General features: G+C 40.4%; 3 protein-coding genes across 3 annotated transcripts; 1 reads left to right on the top strand and 2 right to left on the bottom strand.

The window, feature by feature from the left end:
* The first annotated feature begins 3,798 nt into the window (after positions 1 to 3,798).
* On the top strand, positions 3,799 to 5,574 carry LOC138885919 (uncharacterized). Its single transcript, XM_070166922.1, has 5 exons — positions 3,799 to 4,018; positions 4,146 to 4,229; positions 4,314 to 4,643; positions 4,718 to 4,861; positions 5,063 to 5,574. The coding sequence occupies exons 1-5, from the start codon at positions 3,799 to 3,801 to the stop codon at positions 5,572 to 5,574; spliced, it is 1,290 nt and encodes a 429-aa protein (XP_070023023.1).
* Positions 5,575 to 14,906: 9,332 nt separating this feature from the next.
* On the bottom strand, positions 14,907 to 16,855 carry LOC138885918 (uncharacterized). The gene is made up of 3 exons (XM_070166921.1): positions 16,414 to 16,855; positions 15,784 to 16,158; positions 14,907 to 15,250 (listed from the first exon to the last, which is right to left on the bottom strand). Exons 1-3 carry the CDS (start codon positions 16,853 to 16,855, stop codon positions 14,907 to 14,909), a joined length of 1,161 nt encoding a protein of 386 aa, XP_070023022.1.
* A 1,378-nt stretch (positions 16,856 to 18,233) lies between these two features.
* LOC138885917 (uncharacterized) lies at positions 18,234 to 20,464 on the bottom strand. Its single transcript, XM_070166920.1, has 2 exons — positions 20,074 to 20,464; positions 18,234 to 18,604 (listed from the first exon to the last, which is right to left on the bottom strand). The coding sequence occupies exons 1-2, from the start codon at positions 20,462 to 20,464 to the stop codon at positions 18,234 to 18,236; spliced, it is 762 nt and encodes a 253-aa protein (XP_070023021.1).
* Between the last annotated feature and the right edge of the window lie 6,647 nt (positions 20,465 to 27,111).

Genomic DNA, 27,111 nt, shown 5'->3' with positions numbered 1-27,111 from the left:
ACTACATGAGGAGGTGGTTCAACTTTGAAGGGCATTACAAAACACTGCCCCTAGAATTGATGATCACATCAAAGTGAGGATTCCTGAGCCTAAGGTTTATGGCAGTGCAAGAAGTGGCAAAAAAAAAATATTTCTTGTGGTATATGGAGCAGTATTTCCAGGCTATTCGTATTCTGGATGATGAAAAGGTGAACATCACACCTATGATGCAAAAGTATAGTGGCGTAAACGAGTGGTAGACGTGGAACGTGCTGGACTGCCCAAGATTGAAACTTGGGAGAAGCTGAAGAAGGAATTAAAATCTCAATTCCTTCCAACCAACTCATCATGGGTTGCAAGAGATGGACTGCATCACTTAAAACAAAGTGACACGGTGAGGGAGTATGTCAAGGAATTCTCATCCTTGATGCTGAATGTAAGTAATATGGCAGATAGACAAGCTGCATTACTTCATGAGTGGATTGAAGGGCAGGGCGCAATTAGAATTGAGAAGGCAGAATGTTCATGAAAGCCTCTCTATGGCTATTGCGGCGGCAAATGCGTTGGCTTATTTCAATTTAGGTCATGACCTTGCTGAGTTTTCGCATTCAAAGTCCGACAAAAGGAAAGACAAACCAAAGGAATGGAAGAAAAGTGGAAAACTCCAAGCTGCCGAAGATGAAGGGTATGCCAAGAATGGGAGGCAGGCGGAGACTTCCAATGGCAAGGATAGAAGTGGAAATTTAAAGGGCTTCTTTTCTTATGGTGGACCGCACTTGAAGAAGGGCTATCCGGTGCAAGCTAGGGTGAATACTATGCTGGCTGTAGAAAAACAGGAAAAAGTGGCGGAGGCAAATGCCATTATGGCAGTGTGAATGAAGCAACAGGGGCTTTGTATATCAATAACCCCTTGGGGATGATTAACTGATGAGGAAGCCGATTTAAAAGGGTGTGAGTGGTTTGTTAGGGGCCTGACTCTTTGACATCTAGCATGGCGTGACTGTGGCAAAGATTGGGCGTGATGACCTTGCTATTGGCCTATGTGCAAGAAAAATGATTATGCGGGCAATGAACAAGGCATTGTCATGAGGGCTGTTGTGGGCAAGTATTGGCCAAGGTATTGGGGACAGGTGAGACATGCTTGGTAAAGGCTTGATAAGGCAGTGCAGGCAAGTTGGGGCGGCATGGCATAGCATGCACGCCAAAGTCAATGACACGGGCACTTCGGGTTGTGGCAGTGCCAAGTACGGGCTAAGCTAAGGCAAAGCAGTGCGGGATGATAGGAATGGATTTCAATAGCTAAGGCAAGGCTATATAAAGCAAAAGACAAGCAATGGCACGGGTGAAACAAGTGTTGACATGGGTAAGGCAGAAACTCGACCAAGGCATGTCCGTGCGGCAGTGGCGTCGGGCGTGTGCGGCAAAATCATGGGTGGCAGGTTGCGAGCAATGAATTATTGTGGAGCAATGTCAAAAGAATCCAAGTTTTGGCGCAATGCCAGCCTTGGGCATGCAACAGCTGACCAAATCAAAGGGCACATGCAGTGCACATGCTAAAATAGCGGGCAGTTACTTTTTTTGTAACTACTTGTACCCATGTCTGTTTAGTGCTTGTATCCACTATCATTTCGTATAGATCATGGCCTATGTAGTTGGGGATGTCAACCACAAGATATGAATAGATTTAACATTAGCCCCCCAAGTGGTAAAGCTGTAGACAAGAAGTGTCAATGTGTTATCAAGTGCCAAAGGCTGCCTATGTGCTATAAATAGGTGCCTTTGGACTTAGTCAAACTTGAAGTGGGAAATTTTGTGTATAATTCAGTAAGGGAAATAAGAGAGAAACATGAGGGTCTCTAAGTGTTTCAAAAGGGGGCTAAGGCTGGGCATTGGGCATGTCTTAGTGTGCAAGATCGACTTGTGATCTTAGCTAGACGAAGTGGGCTGTGAATGACTTGTGTTCATAGAAAAATGAGGTTCTCCTTTGTAAGTTTTTGAATTATTTCGAAGGTTCGGATTTTCCCGTATTTGATTGTGTTCTCTTTATATTTGTTGCCTAAATTCGTATAAGGCCAAACTTGCTGAAAATATGGCTAAGTGTTGGGAAAGGCTGGGTTAAGTGTGCAACCTGACTGCCGCATGGGTGTGAGTTTAGACTGACTAACAACACTCCCGTGACACTTAGTACAGTCATCTTATTTCTTGAGTTATGCATGTATTGTGTAATTAAACATTCAGCTTTTATGCTCAACTATTATATATGCTTACTGCTTAGTATAATCACCTTATTTCTAGAGTTATCCTTTGTCAAGACAGGATTGTTGTTTAACCAAAAATTGGGATTTCGGTCAAAGCTTATTTAGTAGAACTCGGGTTACTGATAATCAAATAGAAATAAGAATAATTGACAAATAATAGTTGAATATAATGCAAAGTAATTCAATGTATTCCAATAGTATTTCATGTCCTTGCAAATGATCAGTCTTCTCTTTTTATAGCTATCTCTAAGTAATACGTTTTGTTTCTACCATAATAGAGCCATTATTGACAATTAATGGTATTTAATGTAACATTATAATTGATAATCATATTTGATTCAATATAGATTCCCTAACGTTTTCCGTATTTAATGCCCGGTAATACGTATCTATACCTTATTTACTATCAGATTCATTCTTTTCAATCATAAAGAAGTTCGAGTGTCTATCTTTATCGTTTTTCCTGAATATTTGCTCGTGCCTATTGAAGCTCACGCCTCTTTGATTATTCTTTGCCAACTATCATACTTTGACTGGTCCACGTGTCATGACGTTTCGTCTTACAATAAAGTTCATATATGAACTTAATTTTCCTAATACAGATAGTCCCTCCACTTGCCATTTATTCATAAATAGAATATTTGGGAAGTGGATCTCATTAAAGCGGGAATATTTGTCGCCATTAATTCTTCTCTGGAACTGACACTTTATCTGTCACTTCCATTTAATGTCCGTGAAACATGGTGTCTCCTGGTTGGCTCTGCAATCTTTCAGCATCTTTTAAGGTTTTTTTACGGCTTCACCAATTATGAAACGACAGTTCTCATTATGACGTTTCCATTATTGCACCTTTTCCTTTGACGGTTGCTTCAGGCTATAAATATAACTTTTTACCTTTGTCTTTTTCACAAAAGGTTTAAAGTATTCAATTCTGATTTTCTTCTTCCTCGTACTACTATGTCTTCTTCAAACCCTAACCTCTGGAGAGTCCCCATTGTTGACAGCCTTCCTCTTGCTCTTGTTAGAAGTAGGAGAGGGGGAAGGCTTCGTAGTTTAGGGTCTTCTTCATCACGAGGCCCCTCTATTCCTTCATCGAGTTCTACTCTACCTTCTAGAACCAGAGGTTCTCTTTCCCAAAGATCTTCATCTAGGACTAAAGAACCCACTGAACCTCTTCGTAAACCTTTAGTGGATGAAATTGTTCCTGCTGAGCTATCTTTTTAGAATGATAGAGAGTCCATCACAAACCAAGTTTCTTCTATGTCTTTGTTAGATCGTGCTGACATTTACCTGACTCAGATCACTGAAGGTCTGATTTCTGTAGTTTGTAGAGATTGCCACTGGAGTCATGACTTCCCCATTATAATCCCCAATGCAAACCAAAGAATCACTTCTTATTTAACTGGGTTTTCTTTTGTTTACACATACCCTTTCACGTTGAATTTCAAACCTGCTATTGACCCTGTTATCATCAAATTCTGTCACTTTTTCGATGTCTGCTTAGGACAAATTGGCCCCCATCGTGTGGAGGGCTGTTGCTTGCTTGAGGCATTTGGCTAACATGGTTGGCATGCCTTTTACGTTCTTTCATTTAATCCACCTCTATTCTCCCAAACTCTTTCGTCAAGGAATTTTTACTTTAGTAGCGAGAAGTAAAAGAGTTCTGGTCAGTCCAAAAAATGATAAGGACCGTGGCTGGTATACCAGGTTTGTTGCTGCCCCCACTACTGGTTTAGTGGGTGAAGAAAATGTTCCCTTTCCTGAGAAGCATAATTTTGCACGTGAGTTTTTTTATATAACTTTCACATACCTTTTTCTCAATTTTGATGGTTGTTATTTTAATTTCCTTTTCTTTTTCCGCAACCATTTGAATTGTTGATGAAATTTCCAATTTTCGTGGTCGGGTAGGAAAGCTATTAAGTGTTGCTCCGATGGACGGTAGATCCTGGAAAAACTTTTCTCATCGGTTTGGTTGGAAAGTGAAAACTCACGGTAAGTACCTTTTTTTTCTTTCATATCCCTTGCACTTCTGCTTACTTTTTCCTTAGTAATTGTTTTGACCCTTCTTTTTATTAGGGTTCCCCATTCGAGGCATAAGTGCTGAGGTCGTCGTAGCTTCCAGAATATATTTGGAAAGAGCCCAAGAAATAATTTTGGGTTCTTCATTGAAAAGGAAAGCTTCTGCTAATCAAGACTCTGAAGAAGAGGAAGAACAAGATGGAGGCTCTTTGGTAAAAAGGCCACAGTCTAGAAGACGCATTATTTCAGATGATGAAGCATCTCAACCTCATTCTGTTCCTTTATCCGAGCCTGTTGAGGCCACCTTAGTGATTTCCGATGACGATACCCCCGCGGCTGCTCATGATTCCGTTGATCAACTTTTTGCTCGTGGGTTTGATAATGAAAGTTTGAGTCTAGTTTCTGACGAAGTGCCCTTGCTTCATTTTCTATGTCTATCCCTGTGACATCTTCTCTGCCAGCCATGACTGTTGCCATTGTTGCTCCACCCCAGGCTATTTTAACTCCTTCCACAGTTCCTCCTACAACTGTTCAACACACTGAGGTTGGTTCCTCAAGTAGAAGTGGAGCTATGAAACAAGTTGTCATCGAGGTTCCTGCCGATGGTAATCTTTTGAGAAAATCAGGTGGGGTTGATGTGTGGTTGAAACCTCTGATTAGTCCAATCGAGAGAGCCAAGCTTGAGAGCCACAACTCTTTGACTTGGATGAACGACATAATACAATCATCCTTAAAGGTATTCCTTTTAATGATTTACTATTCCTTTTTTCTATTAAGGTTCTTACCCTTTCTCTTCTTTTTTTTAGATCAACCTCGTTGGTACAGAAATGATGAAGAGGTTTTCCCACATGGAGCATTAATGCATGAGTATCAAACTGAAGCAAACAACAGGAGAGAACAATATGAAAGCCTTCAAATTGACATGGAAGCGTTAGAAGAGAGCAAGTGCATCTTAGAGCAGCAGTTGAAGGTTTTAACTTCAGAATTGGCGGTTGAAAAAGCTACCTCAAACCAAGCTGGTAAAGACAAGAATCTTCTCGACACATTTTTCTCTGAGCAACTCTCCAAGGCTAGTGAAGAAATCAGAGAGTTGAAGGCTCTCTTAAGTGAGAAAGAAGTGTATGCCGGTGAACTTGTGCAAACTCTGACTCAAACTCAAGAAGACCTCCAGGAGTCTTCTGATAAGGTTCGTTCCTTAGAAAGTTCACGTGCTTCTCTTCAAACTTCTTACAATTCTGCCTTGGCTGAGAATGAGAAGCTCAAAAGTGAAATTGCTGAATGGGAGAAAGATATGAGATTCTTGAGGATAAGACCATAATTGAAGTGAGTTGGGCGTTTTTAAATACTCGCCATGATACCCTTGTGGAAGTTAGCCAAGAGAACTTTAACTTGGAAGCTGAGTTAGTTAAAATAAGAGAAACTATTGAAAAGACTCAACAGGGCCAAGACTTTCCCTCTCCTGTGGCTGAAACATCTGGAAATATTGAAGATGATATGAGTACGGTGGGTGTTCCAACTCTTTCAGGTCAACCTGAGCCTACTACTGCTGGCGACCCTGCTTTGGTTCCTTCTTCAACTCCTTAGTGACAAGTGTATGATATGTGACTCTTTTTTTTCTTTTTTGGTGGAATGTTGTTATAGCCCTTGGTCACATTTGAGGGTTTTGTTGAAAACATCAAGTCCCCAGACATTTTTCGGGGCATTTTGTATAAGTGACTCATAGTTTATGACTAAGTTCATACTTAGTCTAAACTTTTTGTTTACCGTGAAAATGGTAACAACAATTAAATTTGTAAATGGGATTCTAAAAATACATGATCTATTCCCGAGCTAGTTGTTAGAGCAGTTGATGCTAAGAACATGAAGTTTAACGATAAATTGTGAGCTAAAACGAGATAGTAATGAAACCGTAGGGCTTGCTGCCCGGGCGTAGGTCCGATCGATGAAGGACCTCGGGGTCGAGCTCGAGCTATCGAGGATAGTCGGGGATGGGATAACGGTTGAAGGTATAATCAAATGAGGCTCTTTACGGCCAATACTAAGGTATACGACGAAGAACAAACAACAAAGCAAAGGTTATCGAGATGACTTCGGGTCAATACCAAGTGATAAACAAAGAATAGATAAGAAGACAATAAAGTTAAACGACTTCGAACCAGCGAGGGAAAGCAAGTTAGAGAGGAGAAAGAGAGAGAAAATATTATTGCACTTTTGTTGAATGGTTGGATCTCTGGTTTACAAGGTATTAATGACCCCTCTTTTATAGAAAGGGAAATCCCAAACTTAGTACAAAATACATTGCATGATAAAAGAGAGTGGGATGTGACAGCCGGTCAGCTCTATGTTGTATGTGAGCTGACATCGAGCCACTCGAATAGACTTGATCGACCCCGGATGCATTCTTCGAGGGATCCTTGCATTTGCTGGGGCTTTGGCCAACATTATCCTCGGCAGAGCTCGACAAACTTTGAGGGAAGCGACTAGCTCGAGATCCCGTGCTTCCGGGGTCACCCTTCAAAATATTATGTCAAGGGGAAATCGGCCCCCTAGATTTCACTATCCCTAACCTTCAAAGTATTTGAGCTGTTCTGTCAAGGGGCTGTACTTCGGGGGGCCTAGATTTTGCTTTACAGAAACCTTTTGGCGAGGCAAGAATCCCTTTGTGGTAAGTGTTTCGCCTTTTAAGCCTTGGAGCCGATCGGGATAAGAGTATCCGAAGTGTCAAAATGCAGGCTTCGAGTTTTGACCTGAGTGGATATAATTGTGAAGCTATAGCTTGGTTCTTCAAAAGTTCGGGTCGAGAACAACCGATGTCTGGACTGGCAAAGTGCTACGCTGTACTGAGGATGATGAAAGAGTGGCGATTTGTTGCCGATGATTGGGTCGGGTTGGAATGGGCCATCAAGGGACGCGTTCGTTGTAGTTCTATGGGACAAGTGTTTGAAGAGACCCATGCCAGGGGTTCCGTCCTTCTGGTAGAATTTTGTCTGGGCGACGGTGGTCGGGCATGATACCTGGCTTGTTTATTGCCAATGCCCTGGAGAACGAGGCTAGGGCTGGCAGGCCGTAACCCTTTAGGGGGTGGAGCATAGATTTTGCCACTTTTTATTTTGCTATTTATGGAGTATGCTTGTAGATGGAGAGTGCACCCTTCGCGCGTATATATATATAATAAAAAAAGAATGAGATAAATCTTGAAGTTTTACCTCCTTTGTATCTCTTTCTCGATAGCCATTGATCTGGCGGGCTGGCTCCCGTGTTTTGGTGGGATATTCGTGAGCTTGGAACCAGTCAGGCAAGTCTTGGGCTCTTAAGCGCGATCCTTTCCACGATCAGGTGTGGGGGACTTTATATGTTGCCCAGCCGTTTTAGGCTCGGTCCTTGAGTCAGGCCTTTATTTAAGCTTGCCTGCCCTTTGATTTTTTGTGCCCGTGCGGGCGGGCGGTGATTGTCTTCACCTTTCTGCCCTCAAAATTTTCGTTGTTTCTGGTGAAGGGCAAGGCGGATGAACCGGAACAATTCTGGGGCAAGGTTGGCGAAGCCAAATGTGAATTCATCGAGCTGCAGGCGCACGCGGGTGTCTATTCTGAGGCCAAATAGAGGGCTCAGGTCGGGCTTCCGCTTTCGAGGCATGAATCCAGGCTACCTGTGCGAATGATTCTACTCAGGCAAAGATGATCGTGCCAATAACAACAAGGAGTGTGTGAGGTGTAGATCCTGGAGTGGAATCCTTTGAGGAGATTCATGCCGGGGACTCCTATATCTGGGGATATTAGACAAGCCAAAGGAGTGGAGTATGATGCCAAGTTCCTGGTGTCCGATGCTGAGGGCGATAAGGAGGAGACTGCCGGGCTATAACCTGCTAGAAAAGAGCGAAATGATCATTCACTGCCTTCTTTGTTGTGTATATATATAGCCTCCGCTATACGATACGGGCTGAGGTCGCGCTTCGTCGTCAATATGTAGCAATAAGAGGGGGAACCCCGTAACTTGTATCTTCTGTATTTCTGCTCATTGGAGTTTTAGCTGGGTCAATTCAATCCCGGGTTTTCCCTTAGGCTTTCATGCTTTAATCGTGTTTGGGTTCAGTCTCCGAGTCGGGATCCGACTCGAGCTTAATATACCCACGAGTTTTGCATTTGTTTGGGCTGGCGATGATGATTTTTATTTTCTGTCCTTGGGCGTTTGGTTGTTTCAATAGTTTTGGGTCAAGTCTTCGAGTCGTGTTACTACTCGAGCTTTAATTGACCCTAAAGTTCTTTCCTACCTGCATAGGCAGACGGCGATGGCCTTTTGTGTTTCAGGTTGAAGTGACCTTACAGATGGGTGGCCCGAAGTCTCACTCGGCTAGTGATAGTGGCATTTATGTCGTGCCCTTAGGCACGTTGTAGTTTAGCCATTTCAGGTCCAGTCTCCGGATCGCGTTGCGATCCAAGCTTTAATTAACCCTAGGGTTCTTTCCTGCCTGCATAGGTGGAAGGTGATGGCCTTTTGTGTTTCGGGTCAAAGTGACCTTACAGATGGGTGGCCCGGAGGCTCACTTGCAATTCGGGCTTTAATTGACCCTTTTTATTTATCAAGACCTTTCAATATGTCGCCCGGAGGCTCGTAAAGTGAACATTTTTGGATCCGGTCTCCAAATCAGGTTACGATTCGAGCTTACTTTAATCCTCAAGTTGTCAATTTTTTGGCTGGCGATGTCTTTTACGCTGTTTGGTTGTAGAGACCTTTTAGTATGTGGCCTGGAGTCTTGCTTAGTTAACTATTTTGGATTTGGTCTCCGAATCGGGTTACGATTCAAGCTCACTTTAATCCTCAAGTTGTCAATTTTTTGGCTGGTGACAATGGATCTTACATTGTTTGGTCGTAGAGACCTTTTAGTGTGCGGCCTGTAGGCTTGCTTAGCTGGCGACAATGGCTCTTACACTGTTTTTGCCCATGGGCTTTTTTGTAGGCTTTGTTTTCCGCTCGTTAAGGTCTTTTGGAATATTTTTGCCTAATCCGTCATCGGTTCTAGAAGAACCTCAATTTTAAGTCGTTGTCGGCGATGTTTTGAGCACCTCGTAAGGTTCATAGCTCATAGGTCGAGTAGATCGACGCTTTTTCGATTTGGATCCGACATGGTCGGAGCTCGTTTTTGCCTATTGAGGGAAGCCTGTTTTAACCGGTTCTTTCTGAAGTATATTTGAAGTAGTGGCCTGCGATTTTAGCGATAGTCGGCCGTCCCCGAGTCGCATTATTTTGGCTGTATCAGCCATTTTGATCGTAGTCATGTGCGTTTGGCCGTAGCCATTTCTGATCCCGAATGATAGCTTAGGTGTCTACGCCGAGGGTATGCCCTTTAGGGATTCTTACAAATGCGATGTATAACCTAAATTTCAGGATTTTCATGCTTCTTGAGGTCTTATAGTTTGTCATGCCTATTGAGGTCTTACAGTTTGTCATGCCTGTTGAGGTCTTACAATTTGTCATGTCTGTTGAGGTCTTACAGTTTGTGAAATGTAGAATAGATCTGGTTACGTCGAGGCTACCCTCTAGGGGTGTTACAGTTTCAGGTTTTCCAGCGTATGGTGATTGGCGACAAACGACAGTCTCCGAGTCATCGAATTTGTTTAAGCGTGAATACTGCTTTTTATGAGCTCAGAGTTGCCTTTAAGAGCCCGGAGTTCTGACCTTGGGGTTGTGCGGGTGCTGAATTGCTGACAATAAGTCTCCGAGTAACTCGGGATGCATTTGGTGGAGAGGTTCTTATTGAGAGTACACTGTGATTTTCCTTTTCAGAGAATGAGATGTCGGGAGATATTTTCCGATCCATTGGCGCAAATACATGTATTGTTGTGTTGAGTCGATCTATATTAGGTCGAGTTTGGATGCTTCGACGATTTTTGATGTTGCCTTACTCTGAGAAGGAGTCTTTCTCTCTTCTCATGGAAAAAAGTGTTTTTTGATTGTCCGATATAATAGTACATGCTTCCATTTGGCGGGGGTCTGACTACGTCGACCGTTTTCACAATACCTCGTTTTCCTATAGAAAACCTCATTTGGCATTTTTCAAAACTCCTTCGAGCGGGCAGTTTTTCGGGGGAAGTGCCCCTTGCCTTGAAAAGCCCGCCGCAGGGGTAGTTCTTGAATATTTTTGCAGAGTTTCCCCTTAAGCGGCTTGCAGACGTTGCCTCGTTAAAAACCTTGCCGATAAAAACCCTTCTTCTGGGATAAAAACTCCGTCTAAGGAAAAGAGTGCAACGGGCGCACCTTTGGTGTCCCGAGGACTTGCAATAGCATTATTGTCCCGACAGCTCTGATCAGGTGCCTGCATGTAGGTTAATTCTGAATTTGAAATAATAAAAACGATAATGGTTGTACCTTGAAACGAGGCGTTCCGGCGATACCTTGGGGTCGGTATATTATATATGCGCGAGGGCGGAGATTCGGTGTGAATCTTTATTCTGTTTTGTCAAGTTCGACCGGAGGTGAGACCTGGCTTACTCGTTGTCTCATTCGAGGGTGGGGATATGAGCGTCGATACTGCATCGTGTATAACGAACATTTCCCTTGCTGTGTGTTGCTCCCCTTAGACGGTTTTGACCCCGTCCTTTGTCGGAATTTTATCTCCTGGTGGAGGGTGGATGGTACTGCTCTCATGCAGTGTATCCAAGGTCGTCCAAATAAGGCATTATACCTCATTTCTCCCTCGATGACATGGAACTTGGTGACTTGGGTTGTGCAGGCCACGGTAACTAGGATGACGATTTCTCCTTTCGTCGTTTTGCTAGCCATGTTGAATCCATTGAGGACCCGGGTGGCGGGCACGATTTGTTCGAGCAGCCCGAGTTGTTCTATCACCTTCGACCTGATGATATTGGTCAACCTACCTAGATCCACGAGTACACATTTTATCTGAAAAGAATTTACAAGAAAAGAGATTATCAGGGCGTCATTGTGGGGTTGAGACAGGGCCTCAGTGTCCTCTTCGCTGAATGTGAGGGCGTCCCCGAGTCCGTTTTTCTCTGGTGATGGATATTTTTGTCCTTCTCATTACAGGTTCCTGTGGGGCATCGGCACCTCCTATGATCATGTAGATGAAGTGTTGCGGCTCGTTTGCCTCGTTCTTCTTAGTTGCCTCCCTGTCTCGGAACTGATTTTTGGCCCGATCGCTAAGGAATTCCCGAATGTGCCCTTTGTTGAGCAGTTGAGCCACTTCCTCCCGTAGCTGATGGTAATCCTCGGTCCTGTGACCGTGCGTGTTGTGGAACTCGCACACTAAGTTGTAATTTCTTTGTGAAGGGTCTGACTATATTGGTCTGGGCCACTTGGCGTCTCTGATCTTGTTGATAGCGAACACGATGTCCGAAACGTCGACATAGAAGTTGTATTTCGATAAGTGGGGCGCATTCGGTGGCGCCATGATTCGATCGAACTTGGTTTTGTTGGCGAGCCCACGAGGGTCCTGCCATCGGTCCATTCTTCGATCGTTGCGAGGTAGGTTGCATCTCGGGGCGTTCCTTCTGTCCTCGAGGTACGGTTGGTACCTTTCTTTGTTTGGTTTCGACTCTTTTACCAGGAGTCTGTTTGGGTATACTGAGCCCAAAGGGGCTCCTAGTTGGTCATCCTCGGCCCTAATCTTTGACCGGTACCGGTTGTGGACGTCCGACCAGGCCACGACCGGATACTCGATTAAGTTTTGCTACAGCTATTTCGAGGCCACCGAGCTTCGTTCGTTCAGGCCTTGGGTGAAGGCATGTACTGCCCAGTCATCGAAGACTAGCGGCAGCTCCATCCGTTCCATCTGGATGCGAGACACAAATTCTCACAGCATCTCGTTCTCTCTCTGCTTAATTTTGAAAACATTAGACTTCCTTGTTGCCACCTTGATGGCTCCAGCATGTGCCTTTACGAAGGAGTCTGCCAACATGGCGAATGAACCTATGGAATTGGGATCCAAGTTGTGGTACCACATCATGGTCCCTTCGAAAGTGTTTCTCTGAATATTTTCAGTAATACGGACTCGATCTCGTCATTTTTTATATCATTACCTTTTACTGCGCAGGTATAGGTAGTAACGTGTTCATTAGGGTCGGTGGTACCGTTGTACTTAGGAAGTTCTGGCATTAAGAACTTTTTAGGAATGGGCTTTGGGGCTGCTTCCTCTGGGAACGGCCTTTGTATGAACTTCTTCGAATCCAAACCTTTTAGGACCGGGGGTTCTCCCAGAATTTGATCCACACTAGAATTGTAGGTCTCGACCTTTTTATCATTGGCTGCAATCATCTTCTCACCTGACTCGATCCTTTTGGTGAGGTCCTCGAGCATCTTTGCTATGGCGGGGTCAGCTACTAACCCATTATTGCTTGACCTTTCGGGTACTTGCTCGGCGGGGGGAGGGAGGGAGGGGGGCTATCTCCAGTGCTGCTGTGCTGGGGGTTCTCGGATCGCTTTGCAACTGAGCAATGGCCAGCTATTGTGCCTGCAACATTTCAAAAATAACATGAAGACTAACTTCCTGTTCTTCCCGGGCCGAGGTTTTTTGAGCTTCCTGTCGGTCATTGTTCTGTATGCTCCTGTTGGTGTGAGAGGTTTCGTCGACTTGCTGTGCGTCCTGTGAGTCCGCGTCTGCTGGAATCGGTTCGAGTGCGTTATCGGGATTTTCTGGCGGTGCTCCAGCGACCGGGACAACACGCCATTTTCCCCGTGATTTTTGAGGTTGTCGTTTTCGATTCCATTTACCGAGCCAGACATTTTAACCTGAAATCAAAGGATTTTGGACAAGAAAAAGTGTAAAAGATAATGTGTGTTTGTGTGACGAAACTAGCAAGAAAATAATCACTATTATTTCTAGCCCCACGGTGGGCGCCAAACTGTTTACCATGAAAATGGTAACAACAATTAAATTTGTAAATCGGGTTCTAAAAATACGTGATCTATTCTCGAGCTAGTTGTTAGAGCAGTTGATGCTAAGAACATGAAGTTTAACGATAAAGTGTGAGCTAAAACGAGATAGTAATGGAACCGTAGGGCCTGCTGCCCGGGCACAGGTCCGATCGATGAAGGACCTCAGGGTCGACGTCGGGGTCGAGCTCGAGCTGTCGGGGATAGGATAATGGTTGAAGGTATAATCAAACGAGGATCTTTACGGCCAATACTAAGGTATATGACGAATAACAAACAACAAAGCAAAGGTTATCGAGATGACTTCGGGTCAATACCAAGTGATAAACAAAGAACATATAAGAAGACAATAAAGTTAAACGACTTCGAACCAGCGAGGGCAAGCAAGTTAGAGAGGAGAAAGAGAGAGAAGATATTATTGCACTTTTGTAGAATGATTGGAGCTCTGGTTTATAAGGCATTAATGACCCCTCTTTTATAGAAAGGGAAAGCCCAAACTTAGTACAAAATATGTTGCGTGATAAAAGAGAGTGGGATGTGACAACCAGTCAGCTCTATGTCGTATGTGAGCTGACGTCGAGCCGCTTGAATAGACTTGATCGACCCCGGATGCATTCTTCGAGGGATCCTTGCATTTGCAGGGGCTTTGGCCAACATTATCCTCGGCAGATCATCGACAGACTTTGAGGGAAGAAATTGGCTCGAGATCCCATGCTTCCGGGGTCACCCTTCAAAGTATTATGGCAAGGGGAAATAGGCCCCCTAGATTTTACCGCACACACTTTTTAATATTAAGAAGTTTTCTATTTTAACTTCTGTTTAGCTCATTTTTGCCTTTATATTCAAGGTATTTATTGAATAATTTGCACTTTTATTTCATAAAATGCTTTCTTAATTTCATGAATGTTTAAATCAAACATGAATTTTATAAAAGAGGGCCCTTTTATATTCGACACTTAATGAAGAAGACGTCTCAACTTCATAATGGTGTAAAAGAAATAGGAACACACATGTTTCTTGAAATAACTTTGATAAAGTTATATTTGAACTTTTGTCAATAACATCTTACATGTATTTAAATAACTTCTATAACTTTTTCGTAACTATTTTTGTACAACAGATTTCAAAAAAGAAAATTAAACATGAAGTTTTTATTCATAACTCATTTCTATACATTGCCTTTAACCTAAGTATGATAAGATTTTCTTTGGCTTTATGTTATTGGCTTGTAACTTTGCTCTGCACTTGACTCATTCAATGGGTGCCTTTAACCTAAGTATGATAAGGTTTTCTTTGGCTTTATGTTATTGGCTCATAACTTTGCTCTGCACTTGACTCATTCAATGGGTAGACTTTTCAGACTTTTTCCTTGAACTTTGATTATATCACAATCTTCTATGTATTCATATAGTCCCCCAAGTGTTTGAGCTTTGAAGTATGAAGTCTCGAGCACTTAATTATTCCCTTTATTTGGTCCTTTTCCTGAAAAGGAAAAAAACATACGGGACTCAGAGGTGCGATTATAGATGAAGACTGCTTAACCCGTCTGAATTTCTATCAAAATAGTTGTAACCCTAGACCGGGAATTTATATTCTTCCACGTGCCTTACAGGCCGTGATTCATCATTTAGTTCGGGTTAGCTTTTTATCTATCATCTAAAATCATTAGTAAAATTTTAACAACTCAAAAATAAAAATTTTAAAATGAGGATATCTGACTGTGGGTACTCTTTAGAAATAGTATCTCTTCAGGTGAACGACATTTCAATGTGAAGGTAATATCTTGTCATCTATTGTTTCCAGCCCGTATACTCCTTTTCCTGCTATACCATGAATCTTGTAAGGTCCTTCCCAAGTTGGACTGAGGTTTCCTGCATTAGCGGCTCTCGTGGATTGAAAAACTTTCTTGAGTACGAAGTCCCCAATCATGAAGTATCTTAGACGAGCTTTTCGATTATAGTATCGTTCCATGACTTGTTTTTGTGCTTCCATTCTTATTAATGCAACTTCCCTTTTCTCTTCAAGTAAATCAAGATTTATGCGCATTTCTTCTTCATTGGATTCCTCAAACGCTTGCGTGTACCTCGTACTTGGCTCCCCTATCTCAACTGGATTAAGGCTTCAGCTCCGTACACCAATGAGAACGATGTTTCCCCCGTACTTATTTTTATTGTGGTGCGGTATGCCCATAAAACACCAGGTAGCAATTCTGGCCAATTGCCTTTGGATTCTTCCAATCACTTCTTCAAATTGTTGATAATGACTTTATTTGTTGATTCAGCTTGTCCATTACCCACCGGATGGTAAGGTATTGAGGTAATCCTTTTAATCTGCCAACTTTAAAAAAATTCTGTGATTTGTGTGCCTATAAATTGCGGGCCATTATCACACACGATTTTCTTTGGTACACCGAATCAACATATGATATTTCACCAAATGAAATCTCTGACTTCTTTTTCTCGTACCTGTTTAAATGCACCTGCTTCTACCCATTTAGTAAAGTAGTCAGTGAGTACAAGCAGAAATTTTACCTTGCCTTTTGCTTGTGGTAATTGACCCATGATGTCTATCCCCTATTTCATAAAAGGCCACGGTGCAACGACTGGATGTAGCAACTCCGCAGGTTTATGCATGTTGTTACCGTATCTTTGGCACTTATCACATTTAGCCACGAAATTTTCTGCTTCCTCTTCCATTTTGGGCCAATAATAGCCTGCTCTAATCCTGGTTCTTACTAGTGGTCTTCCTCCTGCGTGATTTCCACAATGCCCTTCATGTATTTCTCTCATTACATATTCTATTTGAGAAGGCCTGAGGCATCTTGCTAAGGGACCACCGAACATTTTTTGATAAAGATTGTCTTGCTTTAAACAGTACCGAGCAGCCTTTTTACGAAGAACATGATCCTTTTTCTTGTCTTCAGGAACGGTTCCATACTGCAAAAAGGTGACAATCTCGTTCCTCCAATCCCAGGTTAAGTTATTGAAATTTACCTCATTTTTGTCTGGATCGAGTACTGAATGAAACAAATGAATTACAAAAGCATTTTCATTGCTTGTCACGTCCGCCGCGGATGCGAGATTGGCTAGGGCATCTGCCTCGACATTTTCCTCTCTTGGTATCTGTGCAACTTTCCAGGTTTAGAATTGCCTAACCAAATCTCGTACCTTCTCTAAGTACTATTGTATTCGTGCTTCCCTGGCTATATAAGTCCCCAGCTTTTGATTAACTACGAGCTGCGAATTGCTTTTAACTACGATCTGATTAATACCAAGTTCACGTGCCAGTTCTAAACCTGCAATCACAGCTTCATACTCTGCCTCGTTGTTAGTTATAGGATGACATTTTATGGCTTGTCGAATGGTTTCACCCGTAGGCGGTACCAAAACAATTCCTAAACCTGCCCCCTTCACATTAGATGAGCCATCAGTGAATAAGGTCCAAGTTCCCGGATTAGACCCATTGAACACTTGTAATTCCTTTTCAGCTTCTAGTTGTATCCCATGGCTAAAATCAGCCAAAACATCTGCTAACACCTGAGATTTTATTGCAGTTCTGGGTTGATATGTGATGTCGTATTCACTCAATTCTATGGCCCATTTGGCTAACATACCTGATAACTCATGTTTGTGTAATATACTACGCAATGGATAAGCAGTTACTACGGAAATAGGGTGGCACTGTAAATAAGGCCTTAGTTTTCTAGATGCCATGATTTGCAAGTGCAAGCTCTTCTAATTAAGGATACCGTGTCTTTGCATCTAATAATGATTTGCTAATATAATAAATTGGAGACTGTTTGCCTTAGTTTTCACGAACTAAAACAGCACTCACCGCTACTTCTGAAACAGCTAGATAGATAAGTAACCTTTCCCCATCCTTTGGTTTTGCGGGCAACGGTAGATTTGACAGGTATGCCTTCAGGTTTTTGAGTGATTGCTGACATTCCTCATAACATTCGAACTGGTCTTACTTTTTAAGAGCCGAAAAGAATCTAAAACATTTTTCTGATGACTTGGAAATAAATCTTCCCAAGGCTGCAATTCTTCCTGTTAGTCTCTGCACCTCTTTCTTATTTTTAAGCATGTCAGGAATTTCTTCAATGGCTTTAATCTGCATAGGATTTACTTCAATACCATGGTTAGAAACAAGAAAACCCAAAAACTTACCTGCAGAAATGCCGAATGCACATTTCTTGGGATTTAGCTTCATATTGAATTTTCGTAAGATCTGAAATGTATCAGACAAGTGCGATAAATGATCCCCTGATTGTTGATATTTGACAAGCATATCATCTATGTAGACTTCTATAGTTTTTCCTAAATGTTCTTGGAACATTTTGGTCACCAATCTTTGATACGAGACACCAGCGTTTTTGAGGACAAATGGCATTACTTTATAACAGTAAGTCCCCCTGTCTGTTATAAATGAAGTTTTTTCTTCATCTAGGGGATCCATTTTGATCTGATTATACCCTGAATATGCATCAAAAAAGCTTAACAATTCATGTCCTGCAGTAGCATCAATTAGTTGATCTATATCTGGTAACGGAAAAGAATCTTTAGGACAAGCTTTGGTAAGGTCGGTGTAATCTACACAAACTCGCCATTTGCCATTCTTTTTTGGTACTACTACAGTATTGGCTAAACAATTAGGATACTTTACCTCACGGATATACTCAATTTTTAATAGTTTTTGAACCTCATCTTGAATCACCTAATTTTTAAAAGTCCCCTGGTTTCTCTTCTTTTGTTTGATAGGTGAATACGATAGGTCTTCATTTAACTTGTGAGTCATTACTTCCAGGGGTATTTTTGTCATATCAGAATGGGACCAGGCAAAACAATCCATGTTCGTTCTCAAAAATTCAATCAACTTACCTTTCATGTTGTGGCTTAAGTTGGCCCTAATGTAGACTTTCCTTTCAGGCCATTGTGCAAATAATTCTACAGTCTCTAGTTCTTCAATCGTTGTTTTGATATTTTCATTTTCTTCTGGTTCTTGAATGTAATCGGGCCTTGAGTCCACATCTGTTCGCCCTTGTTCAGTTGAGGCTTGTGTCGTGGTATCCTCAACTGGGTTCTGTAATTGCTACTTTTCTTCGTTTTTCGTACTTGAATCTGCTACAAAGTTGATGCTCCTGGATGTTTGTTGATCCCCACGGATTTGACGTATTCCCCATGGTGATGGAAATTTAATAACTTGATGTAAGGTAGATGGAACAGCATCCATCTCGTGGATCCACGGTCTCTCGAGAATCATATTGTAAGCCATTTCCATCTCTACCACCTGAAATTTCGTATTTTTGACAACCTCTTCTGCGAATGTTGTAAGCGGTACCTCCCCTTTTTTCATAACGCTTGAATTGTCGAAGCCAGACAAAGTATGTGCCTTAGGTACTAGCTTATCTTCAGCTTGCATCTCGTTTAGTACTCTTAGCAAAATAATGTTCACGGAACTACCTGGATCGATCAAAACTCGTTTCACATTAGTATTATGTACAAGTAGAGAGATTACAAGTGCATCGTTGTGTGGAGTTAACACGCCGTTCGCATCTGCATTATCAAATATAATACTTTCTTCCTCCAAAACATGTCAGACCCGCTTCTCGTGGCTAATTGTAACTTTAGAAACTTTATTGGCCGCCGTTTATGTCACGCCGTTGATTTTCTTGCCCCCACTTATAACATTAATAGTCCTTTTCGGAGAAGGAGGTTTAGGGGTTGTCTGCATGTTCTTCATGTATGCTTGCTTACCTTTTTCACTAAATAATTTGGTAATATACCCTTATTTTAATAGATGGTCGACTTCTCCTTGTAGCAATCTACAATTTGTTGTTTTATGACCATGCGTTGTGAAATTCGCACCAATGATCAGGATTACGTCTATTTGGATTTGATCTCATTTCTTTTGGTCACCGTATCTTATCACCCATGCTTCTCAATACGGCTACTAACTCTGAAGTGCTGACATTAAAATTGTAACCGCCAAATCTTGCCTTCAAGTTCCTATCATCATCTCGCGTCTCTCATGTGTTTCGATCGTTTCCAAACCTTAATGATGAACCCGACTCTCTGTTCCTCGATCTATGATTATACCTTGAATTGTCCTACTTTGATCATGAGTCTTTTCTTGCTGGGCCCATGTATAGTTCGTATCTATTTTTACCGGACCTTTTTTCGGTTTCTGCACGTGTCGAACTCACCTTCTCCTCTTTTTGAGATCGGGAGATAGTATCTTCTTCTATCCTTAGCTTCATGATGTATCTGTTGTAAACTTCATTCCAGGTTGTTGCTGGAAATTCACGTAGACTTTCCTTGAGTCATCTCGTGGCTTCTAAGCTTTTCTCATTCAAATTACTGGCAAAAGCCATAGCTGCCCAGTTATCAGGTACTCATGGTAACGTCATTCTTTCACGTCGAAACCTATTCACGAACTCCCTAAGCAATTTTGAATCTCCTTGTTTGATTTTGAAAATATCTTCCATTCTTTTTTCAACTTTTTGAGCGCCCGAATGCGCTTTGATAAATGAATCTGCAAGCTCAGCAAAAAGAATTTATAGAATTTTCGGGTAAAAGAGAATACCATATCAATGCTCCCTTGGTGAGTGTTTCACCGAATTTCTTGACCAATACTGATTGAATTTCTTATTTGGTTAAATCGTTGTCTTTCACACCAGTTGTGAATGCAGTCACGTGGTCTCGTGGATCAGTTGTGCTATCATACTTGGGAATATCAAGCATCTTGAACTTCTTCGAGATTGGCACCGGAGCAGCACTAAGCTTCCATGGTTGTTGTGAGTATTTATCTATGTCTGTTACTTTGATTACATGTGGTACTCTAGGTATTTGCTCTATGCGATCACTTTGCTCCTTGAGCTGTTTCTACAGGGTTAGAACAAAATTTTGTAAATCAGAATTAACTATGTTACCTGGTTCAACATCACGAGACTCGCTTGGAGTTCCACCAGTGCCTGAATTAATGAGCCTAGAACGTGGGTTTTCCAAAGTATTCTGATTAGGAATTGGGGTTGGTGGCGCAACTGGCAACTGGCTGGTAAAAGCCCGGAGAGCATTACTGACTTGTTGAGCAATTAGATTTTTCAGGACATCATCGAGTGCTTGTTCGTTCGCAACTTCAGCATTTTGATTTGCCTCAAATCCATTTTGATTCGCAACCCCGTTATTTGCTTCAAAGCCATCTGGAATTCCTTTTCGTGACTGATGTTGTGAATCACGCGGTGAAGGAGGTGGGGTCCTGTCACCCGCATCATTCTCTTGATGTTGAGGATCTTGTTGGTTGTTGTCGTTGACATTCAACATGGTAAGTTTTTTGATGAAAGAACTGACCAAGAAAGCAAACGATTATCAGATTCCTGACAACGAAACCAATTTGTTTAACCAAAAATTGGGATATCGGTCAAAGCTTATTTTAGAAGAACTCGGGTTACTGATAATCAAATAGAAATAAGAATAATTGACAAATAATAATTGAATATAATGCAAAGTAAATCAATGAATTCTAATAGTATTTCGTGTCCTTACAAGTGATCAGTCTTCTCCTTTTATAGTTATCTCTAGGTAATACGTTTTGTTTCTACCATAATAGAGCCACTATTGACAATTAATGGCATTTAATGTAACGTTATAATTAGTAATCATATTTGATTCAATACAGATTCCCTAATGTTTTCCGTATTTAATGCCCGGTAATACGTATCTATATCTTATTTACTATCAGATTCATTCTCTTCAATCATAAAGAGGTTCGAGTGTCTATCTTTATTATTTTTCCTGAATATCTGCTCGTGCCTGTTGAAGCTCGTGCCTCTTTGATTATTCTTTACCAACTATCATCCTTTGACTGGTCCATGTGTAATGACGTGTCGTCTTACAATAAAGTTCATATATGAACTTAATTTTCCCAATACAGCTGTAGCCAATGATGATTGGTGGGGATGAAAATAGTAGCAGCTCATTATATTAGTAGGAAATATATAGTATTAGATACAAATATATATAGAGCTGACAGTCAGAAAGCGATATTCAAAGAGTGAAGGTCCGAAAAGGCAAAAAGAATGGACTGATAACAGATAAGAATGGAGTATTCTATAAATTAAATCCAGAACTGCAGTAGATGTTGCTAATCTTACTATATTTTACTCCCTTCATTTAAAGAATTAAGAATAAAAAAAGGATAACTGCTCAACGGACAACGCAGTGGAAAAAGTGATGAATGTAGGAGTAAACTTGAAAAAAATGCGTAGAGCTAGATTTAACCGTTGGCAAGGTAAGCTTCTTATAGAAAAATGAGTATTTATGAACCCTCTAGACCACCCCACGAGGGAGAGCCAAATTTTACTTTTCATTTCAATTTGGACATTATTTTCTAATCTTTTTTTTGAAATAAAATTCATATAATTATAAACTATAGGATAATATTACTGCTATAAACTATATGTTGAATTCTCATATCGGTTGTAGGATGAAGATTTGGAGTCGGACTTGACAATTCTCACTTCAGGAAATAACTTTTGGATCGAGTTATACACAATGTCTATTTCTCTATTAAGTATGTATAACTTTTATAATTAAAATACTATAATAAATATTAAAAACTGTGCCTAAAGAGAAGAAGAGAGAATTGCATAAAAATAGAAGGGCCATATCATGTCATGATTAGTAATATAGTCCAGACATTTGTCTCCGGGTTATTCATGGTTTGGTTTGAATCGATTCTTCCTTTAAAAAAATCAAATTAATTAAGTTAATTTTTAAATATTAGAATCAAACCAAACCAATTAAGTCGGTTTTTTTATCGATTTGGTTAATATCGGATTTTTTCGATTTTTCTGTTTTTTCGGTTATTTATCGGTTTTTTCTTAAATATAAGACATACACTACCAAACACATATTCCGGCGACTATATTTTCATCTTAACACTATCAAATTAATTGTCCTTTGAGAAATCTATCATTTACCAAGATATATTGATGATAAATGAATCAAATAGTGATGAATAATTTAAGGACTCAATTAAAAATAGATTATTTTTAACATGAAATGGATTCTTATACTTAATAAAAGAAAACAACAAATCAAACTAGAATATAAAGTCAAAGAACTGTACTATACAACTTTAGAAACTTAATTAACATGTACCATAAAATTTAGAAATTTTGTACAAAAATATTCCTATATATATGTGTAATAATAAATTTGAAATAGCCACTTCTATAGTTGGTTTGCTTTGGCTTTTTCGGTTATTTTTTTTATTAAAATCAAAATGAAACCAAATTTGATCGGTTTTTAAAATTCAAAACCAAAATTAAACCAAACAAAAAAGTATCGATTTGATTTGATTTTCGGGTTGGTTCGGTTTTTTCTGTTATTATGAACACTCTCGGTTTGTCTGTTAAAATTCCATCTTCTAACACAACAGGTAAAAACAATGTAACAATGAAAATCTTTTCGCTTTGAATGAAGTTCTTATAAACATCAAAATATATATATCAAACATGGTCTAATAAAACACTTCACACAGTGTTTTATAAAAGATAAAGTCGTGGTGTTGTAAACGTGTGAGAATTAAATGGATACACAGTGCAGAGCTTCACATGCCTGTATGGGATGAGATGGAAGATTTTCTAAATTGAGTACTGTTTAATGTTTGTTAGAAATCAATTTTTGAAATGAAGTAATAATTTAAATCACTTTTCTAGTCATAATATATGGACCTACAAATTAAATGTTCAACCTCCCCACAAATTGCTAGAAAGAAGGAATCGTCTCTTTTACATATGTCAACTATTATTTCTAAATGAAAAAGAGTAGTCTAGCATAACCTCGTTTCCTTCTCTTGCCCTTTTATTCCTTCTATTCTAGTCAGGGTGGATGAGCTGGATTTTGTTTTTTTCTTCTAAATAATGGTTTGTTGAATGCCAAGAGAGAACAGCAAAAGATTATCAGCTTTCTTAAATCCTACGTAATATTAGAATCATTGGATAAGATAAAAGAACCTACTCATTAAACTGTATTGACACCCTTCTCAACAACTACTTTTAATTACTATCTCTCCGAATTAAATTATGATTGGGATATGTTTTTGGATAAATATGAGATACCATTTTACATCTATTTAAAAGAGCAGAGTTTTGTAATTAGAGTATAATCATACCTAAAAAAAAAAAAAGCAGTCAGGGCACTAAGCTTTTGCTATGCGCAGGGCCCGGAGAAGGGTCGGACCACAAGAGTCTATTGTACACAGCCTTACTTTATATTTCTGCAAGAGGCTATTTTCACGGCTTGAATCCGTGACCTTATGGTCACGCAGAAACAACTTTACTAGTTACGCCAAGACTCCCTTCTTTGGAGTATAATCAAACCTAAGAGCAGAAAAGGATAAGAGTATTAATCTTTTAGATGTATCATGTAATGTAACAACCCGATCGATTTTTTTGAGCATTTGCACTTCGCTCGATAGTTTACGGGCCTGAGTAGTTCCGTATAATGTATTATGACTTGTGTGAATCATCGGTTTTGGGTTTTAGGTTATCCGAAATTGATTTGGAAGAATGATTCTCAACTAGGAAGCTTTAAATTGGAAGAGTTGACCAAGTTTGACTTTTTAGTATTTGACCTAGGATTTGAGTTTTGATGGTTCCGTTAGTTCCGCTGGGTGATTTTGGACTTAGGAGTGTGTCCGGATTGTAATTTGGAGGTCCTTGACTTGAAATGGCGAAAGTTGAATTTTTTGAAAAGTTTGATCGGATGTGGACTTTTTATATCGGATTCGGATTGTGGTTCCGAAAATCGGAATAACTTCATTATGTCATTTCGGACTTGTGTGCAAAATTTGGTTTCATTTCGGGTTGCTCTGCTATGTTTCGGCACGAGTTATGGAAGTTGAAAAGTTCAAAGTTCATTAAGTTTGAATTGAGGTGCGATTCGTCGTTTCGATGTTGTTATATGTGATTTGAGGCCTCGAGTACGTCCGTATTATGTTATGGGACTTGTTGGTATATTTGGACGGGGTCCCGAGGGGCTCGGATGAATTTCGGATAATTTCAAATGGTTTTGCATTGCTGGCTTTTTGTTGTTACCTGTTGCTTAAGGCATTCTTCGCGATCGCGAAAGGTGTTTTGGTCAGTGGAGCAATTTGTACGTCGGATTTGCGCTTCTAAGGACGCGTTAGCACTGGGTTGAAGATTTTAGTCTTCACGCCCGCGTCATGGCTATGTGTTTGTGTAATGTTGAGCGAGGGTTGGTCAGTCTATATGGGTTCTTTATCGAGTTCGCAGTGAGTGGTCAGCGATTGCGGAAGTCTGGTAGTGTGTTTCATCACATTCGTAAGGGTTTTGCCGCGTACGCGTAGTGTAAAATGAGGCAGTGTGGGTTTGTGCTTCACGAACACGAGGCTCCTACCACGTTCGCATAGGGTGTTGCTGGAACAGTGTTATAAAGTACTCCATTTCGGGGGTTTCAGCCATTTTTCCATTTTTGGAGCTAGGTGGAGCTCGGATTGAGGTGATTCTTGAAATATTTTTCACCATGTGGATGGGGTAAGTGCTCTCTACTTATTTTTTATTTTATATCATGAATCTATCTTTGTTTTCGGCATTTGATTGAGGGTTCCAAAAAGAGAAATTGGGGGTTTTAGCCTAAAGTTTCCTAGAGTGAGTTTTTGAGTTTTGAAAGTCAATTTGGAGTCGCATTTGAGTGAAACTAGTATGGTTGAACTCGTAATTGAATGGGTTATCGGATTTTGTGAGTTTTGTTAGGTTCCGAGGCATGGACCGAGTTTGACTTTTTGGCCGATTTTGGGGTTTTGATTAAAGATTCGACCTTTATTGATTGGATTTGTTTCCTTTCGCATTATTTGATGTATTTTAGTTGTTTTTGGCTAGTTTTGAGCTGTTCGAAGGTCAGTATGTACGCGATGGAATTTTTAGAGTATCGTTTGACTGGTATTGGAATTAGTTTGTTCGAGTTAAGTAACTAAACTTGGTGCTGGGGTATAAAACCCTAAATATTACGTGTTATGAGTTTGGTGTTGAGGTGACGCACATACTAGGTGACGGGCGTGTGGGCATGCACTGGTGAGTTGTGACTCCGTTATTCATGCGATACTGTACAGTTACCTAATCTTATCTGTAACTATGAAATCTCCATGTACTAGAGCTATTGAGTTGTGATCCATGTTAGAAACCATGTCAAGGCTACATGCCTTTCTTGTTGAGACCCACTGAGGTTATTTCTGTTGTTGAACTATCTACTTGCATTGCATTACATACTCAGTCATACACATTCATATGCTGGCAGTATAACAAATCTATCTATGATTTGTGTCGTTCGACCCTTAGTAGTGCACACAGTATTATAGGATCGAGCCGTTCGCTACAACATTTCTATAAAACACTCTTGTGGATCGAGCAGTTCACCTCGGCAGCATCGTGCATAATATTTGACAAGAAACTAGCATATCCGTGTGTATTTTTTTTTCCTGATTTGAGTTGTGACGACCTATCTAGTGAGGTTCATTTTATATATACTCCGGTTGAGGAGGTAACTGCTAGTTGAGAGCTTGAGTTTACCGTTTTGAGGAGGATTGTACCTCGTATTTATATTGTTTATACCGTCTATTTAATCTTCCTCATACTTGTTTACTTCTTATTGTACATGATTTATTGGACCACTAGTACATGTTGATGTCGACCCATCGTCACTACTTCTCCGGGGTTATGCTAGATACTTACTAGGTACGCATTAATTTACGTACTCATACTGCACTTCTACACTTATTGTATAGGTTTACATTTCTGGTGGTCTTTTGGGCGCAGAGGCGCAGCTATTGCGAGGACTTTATAGTGATCTGCATTCTATATTACGATCCGCAACATACAGAGTCTCCATCAGAGTTATTTATATTCTCTTGTCTAACTTGTATTTCGGACAGATGTTGTATAATTATTGTACTTCATGGTAGATGCTCATGCATTTGTGACACTAGGTTTTGGGAGTTCCTACTGGATGTTCATTATTGTAGTTCACGTAATTATTATCATTTAACCTTGTAATTTTATATTTTATATGAAAGTTGGGAATAAAAATCACTGGTCTTCTATGAGTACCAGATCTTACCCTACTTATTTAATGGGATTCATGATTTTAAAAATACTAAAATGAGTAACTAAGTTGACTAAGCACCGTTGGCTTGCTTGGCGGCGGCGTTAGGTGTCATTACGACCTATAGTGGATTTTGGATCGTGACATACCTCGTCACTACTCCATAAAGGTTAGTCTTGATACTTACTGGGTACCCACCGTGGTGTACTCATACTACACTCTTGCACATTTTTGTGCAAAGCTAGGTATTGGAGATAACGAACTAGGGCAGAGTTAGCTTGTTGATCGCGAGGATTCAAGGTAGAGGCGCTTGGTCGTCGAAGATCCTTGGAGTCCTTTCCTTTTATTATATTGTCAGCTTGTAATTGAACAGTATTGTATCTTAATCTTTGAGATTTGTCCATGAATCTAGCGAGAGTTCATGACTCTGTATCGCCAGTCTTGGGAGGTTGTTATGATTATTGTCGCATACACTTATTCCATTTTTGTTTCGATATTCATATTAAACTCGATTTCAAACTGTCATTGTTAATAACTGACTTAATTGTTATAGTAATTGACGTACCTAGTCTTGGAGACTAATTGCCATCACAACATCCTACGAAGAGAGTTTGGGGTCGTGATAAATTTTGGCTAAGTTTTGGATTCCAGAGGGAAGGTAGAGCATCCCCAACTCAAATACACTTCAAATGTAAGTTTTATGATATTTTTATGATGGATTAACATTGGTTAATGCTAGTATTAACATCTACATGGATTGAAATTCATTCAAAAGAGTTCAAGTTAGAGTTTGAGCTATAAGAGATAAATTTTCTACCCTACACTTAAATACCACTATGGATTAA

This window comes from Nicotiana sylvestris, chromosome 2 (genome assembly GCF_000393655.2).
Source record: "Nicotiana sylvestris chromosome 2, ASM39365v2, whole genome shotgun sequence".
NCBI lineage: Eukaryota > Viridiplantae > Streptophyta > Magnoliopsida > Solanales > Solanaceae > Nicotiana > Nicotiana sylvestris.
The sequence above is the reverse complement of the archived record's forward strand: the minus strand, read 5'-3'. Positions and strand labels throughout refer to the sequence as shown.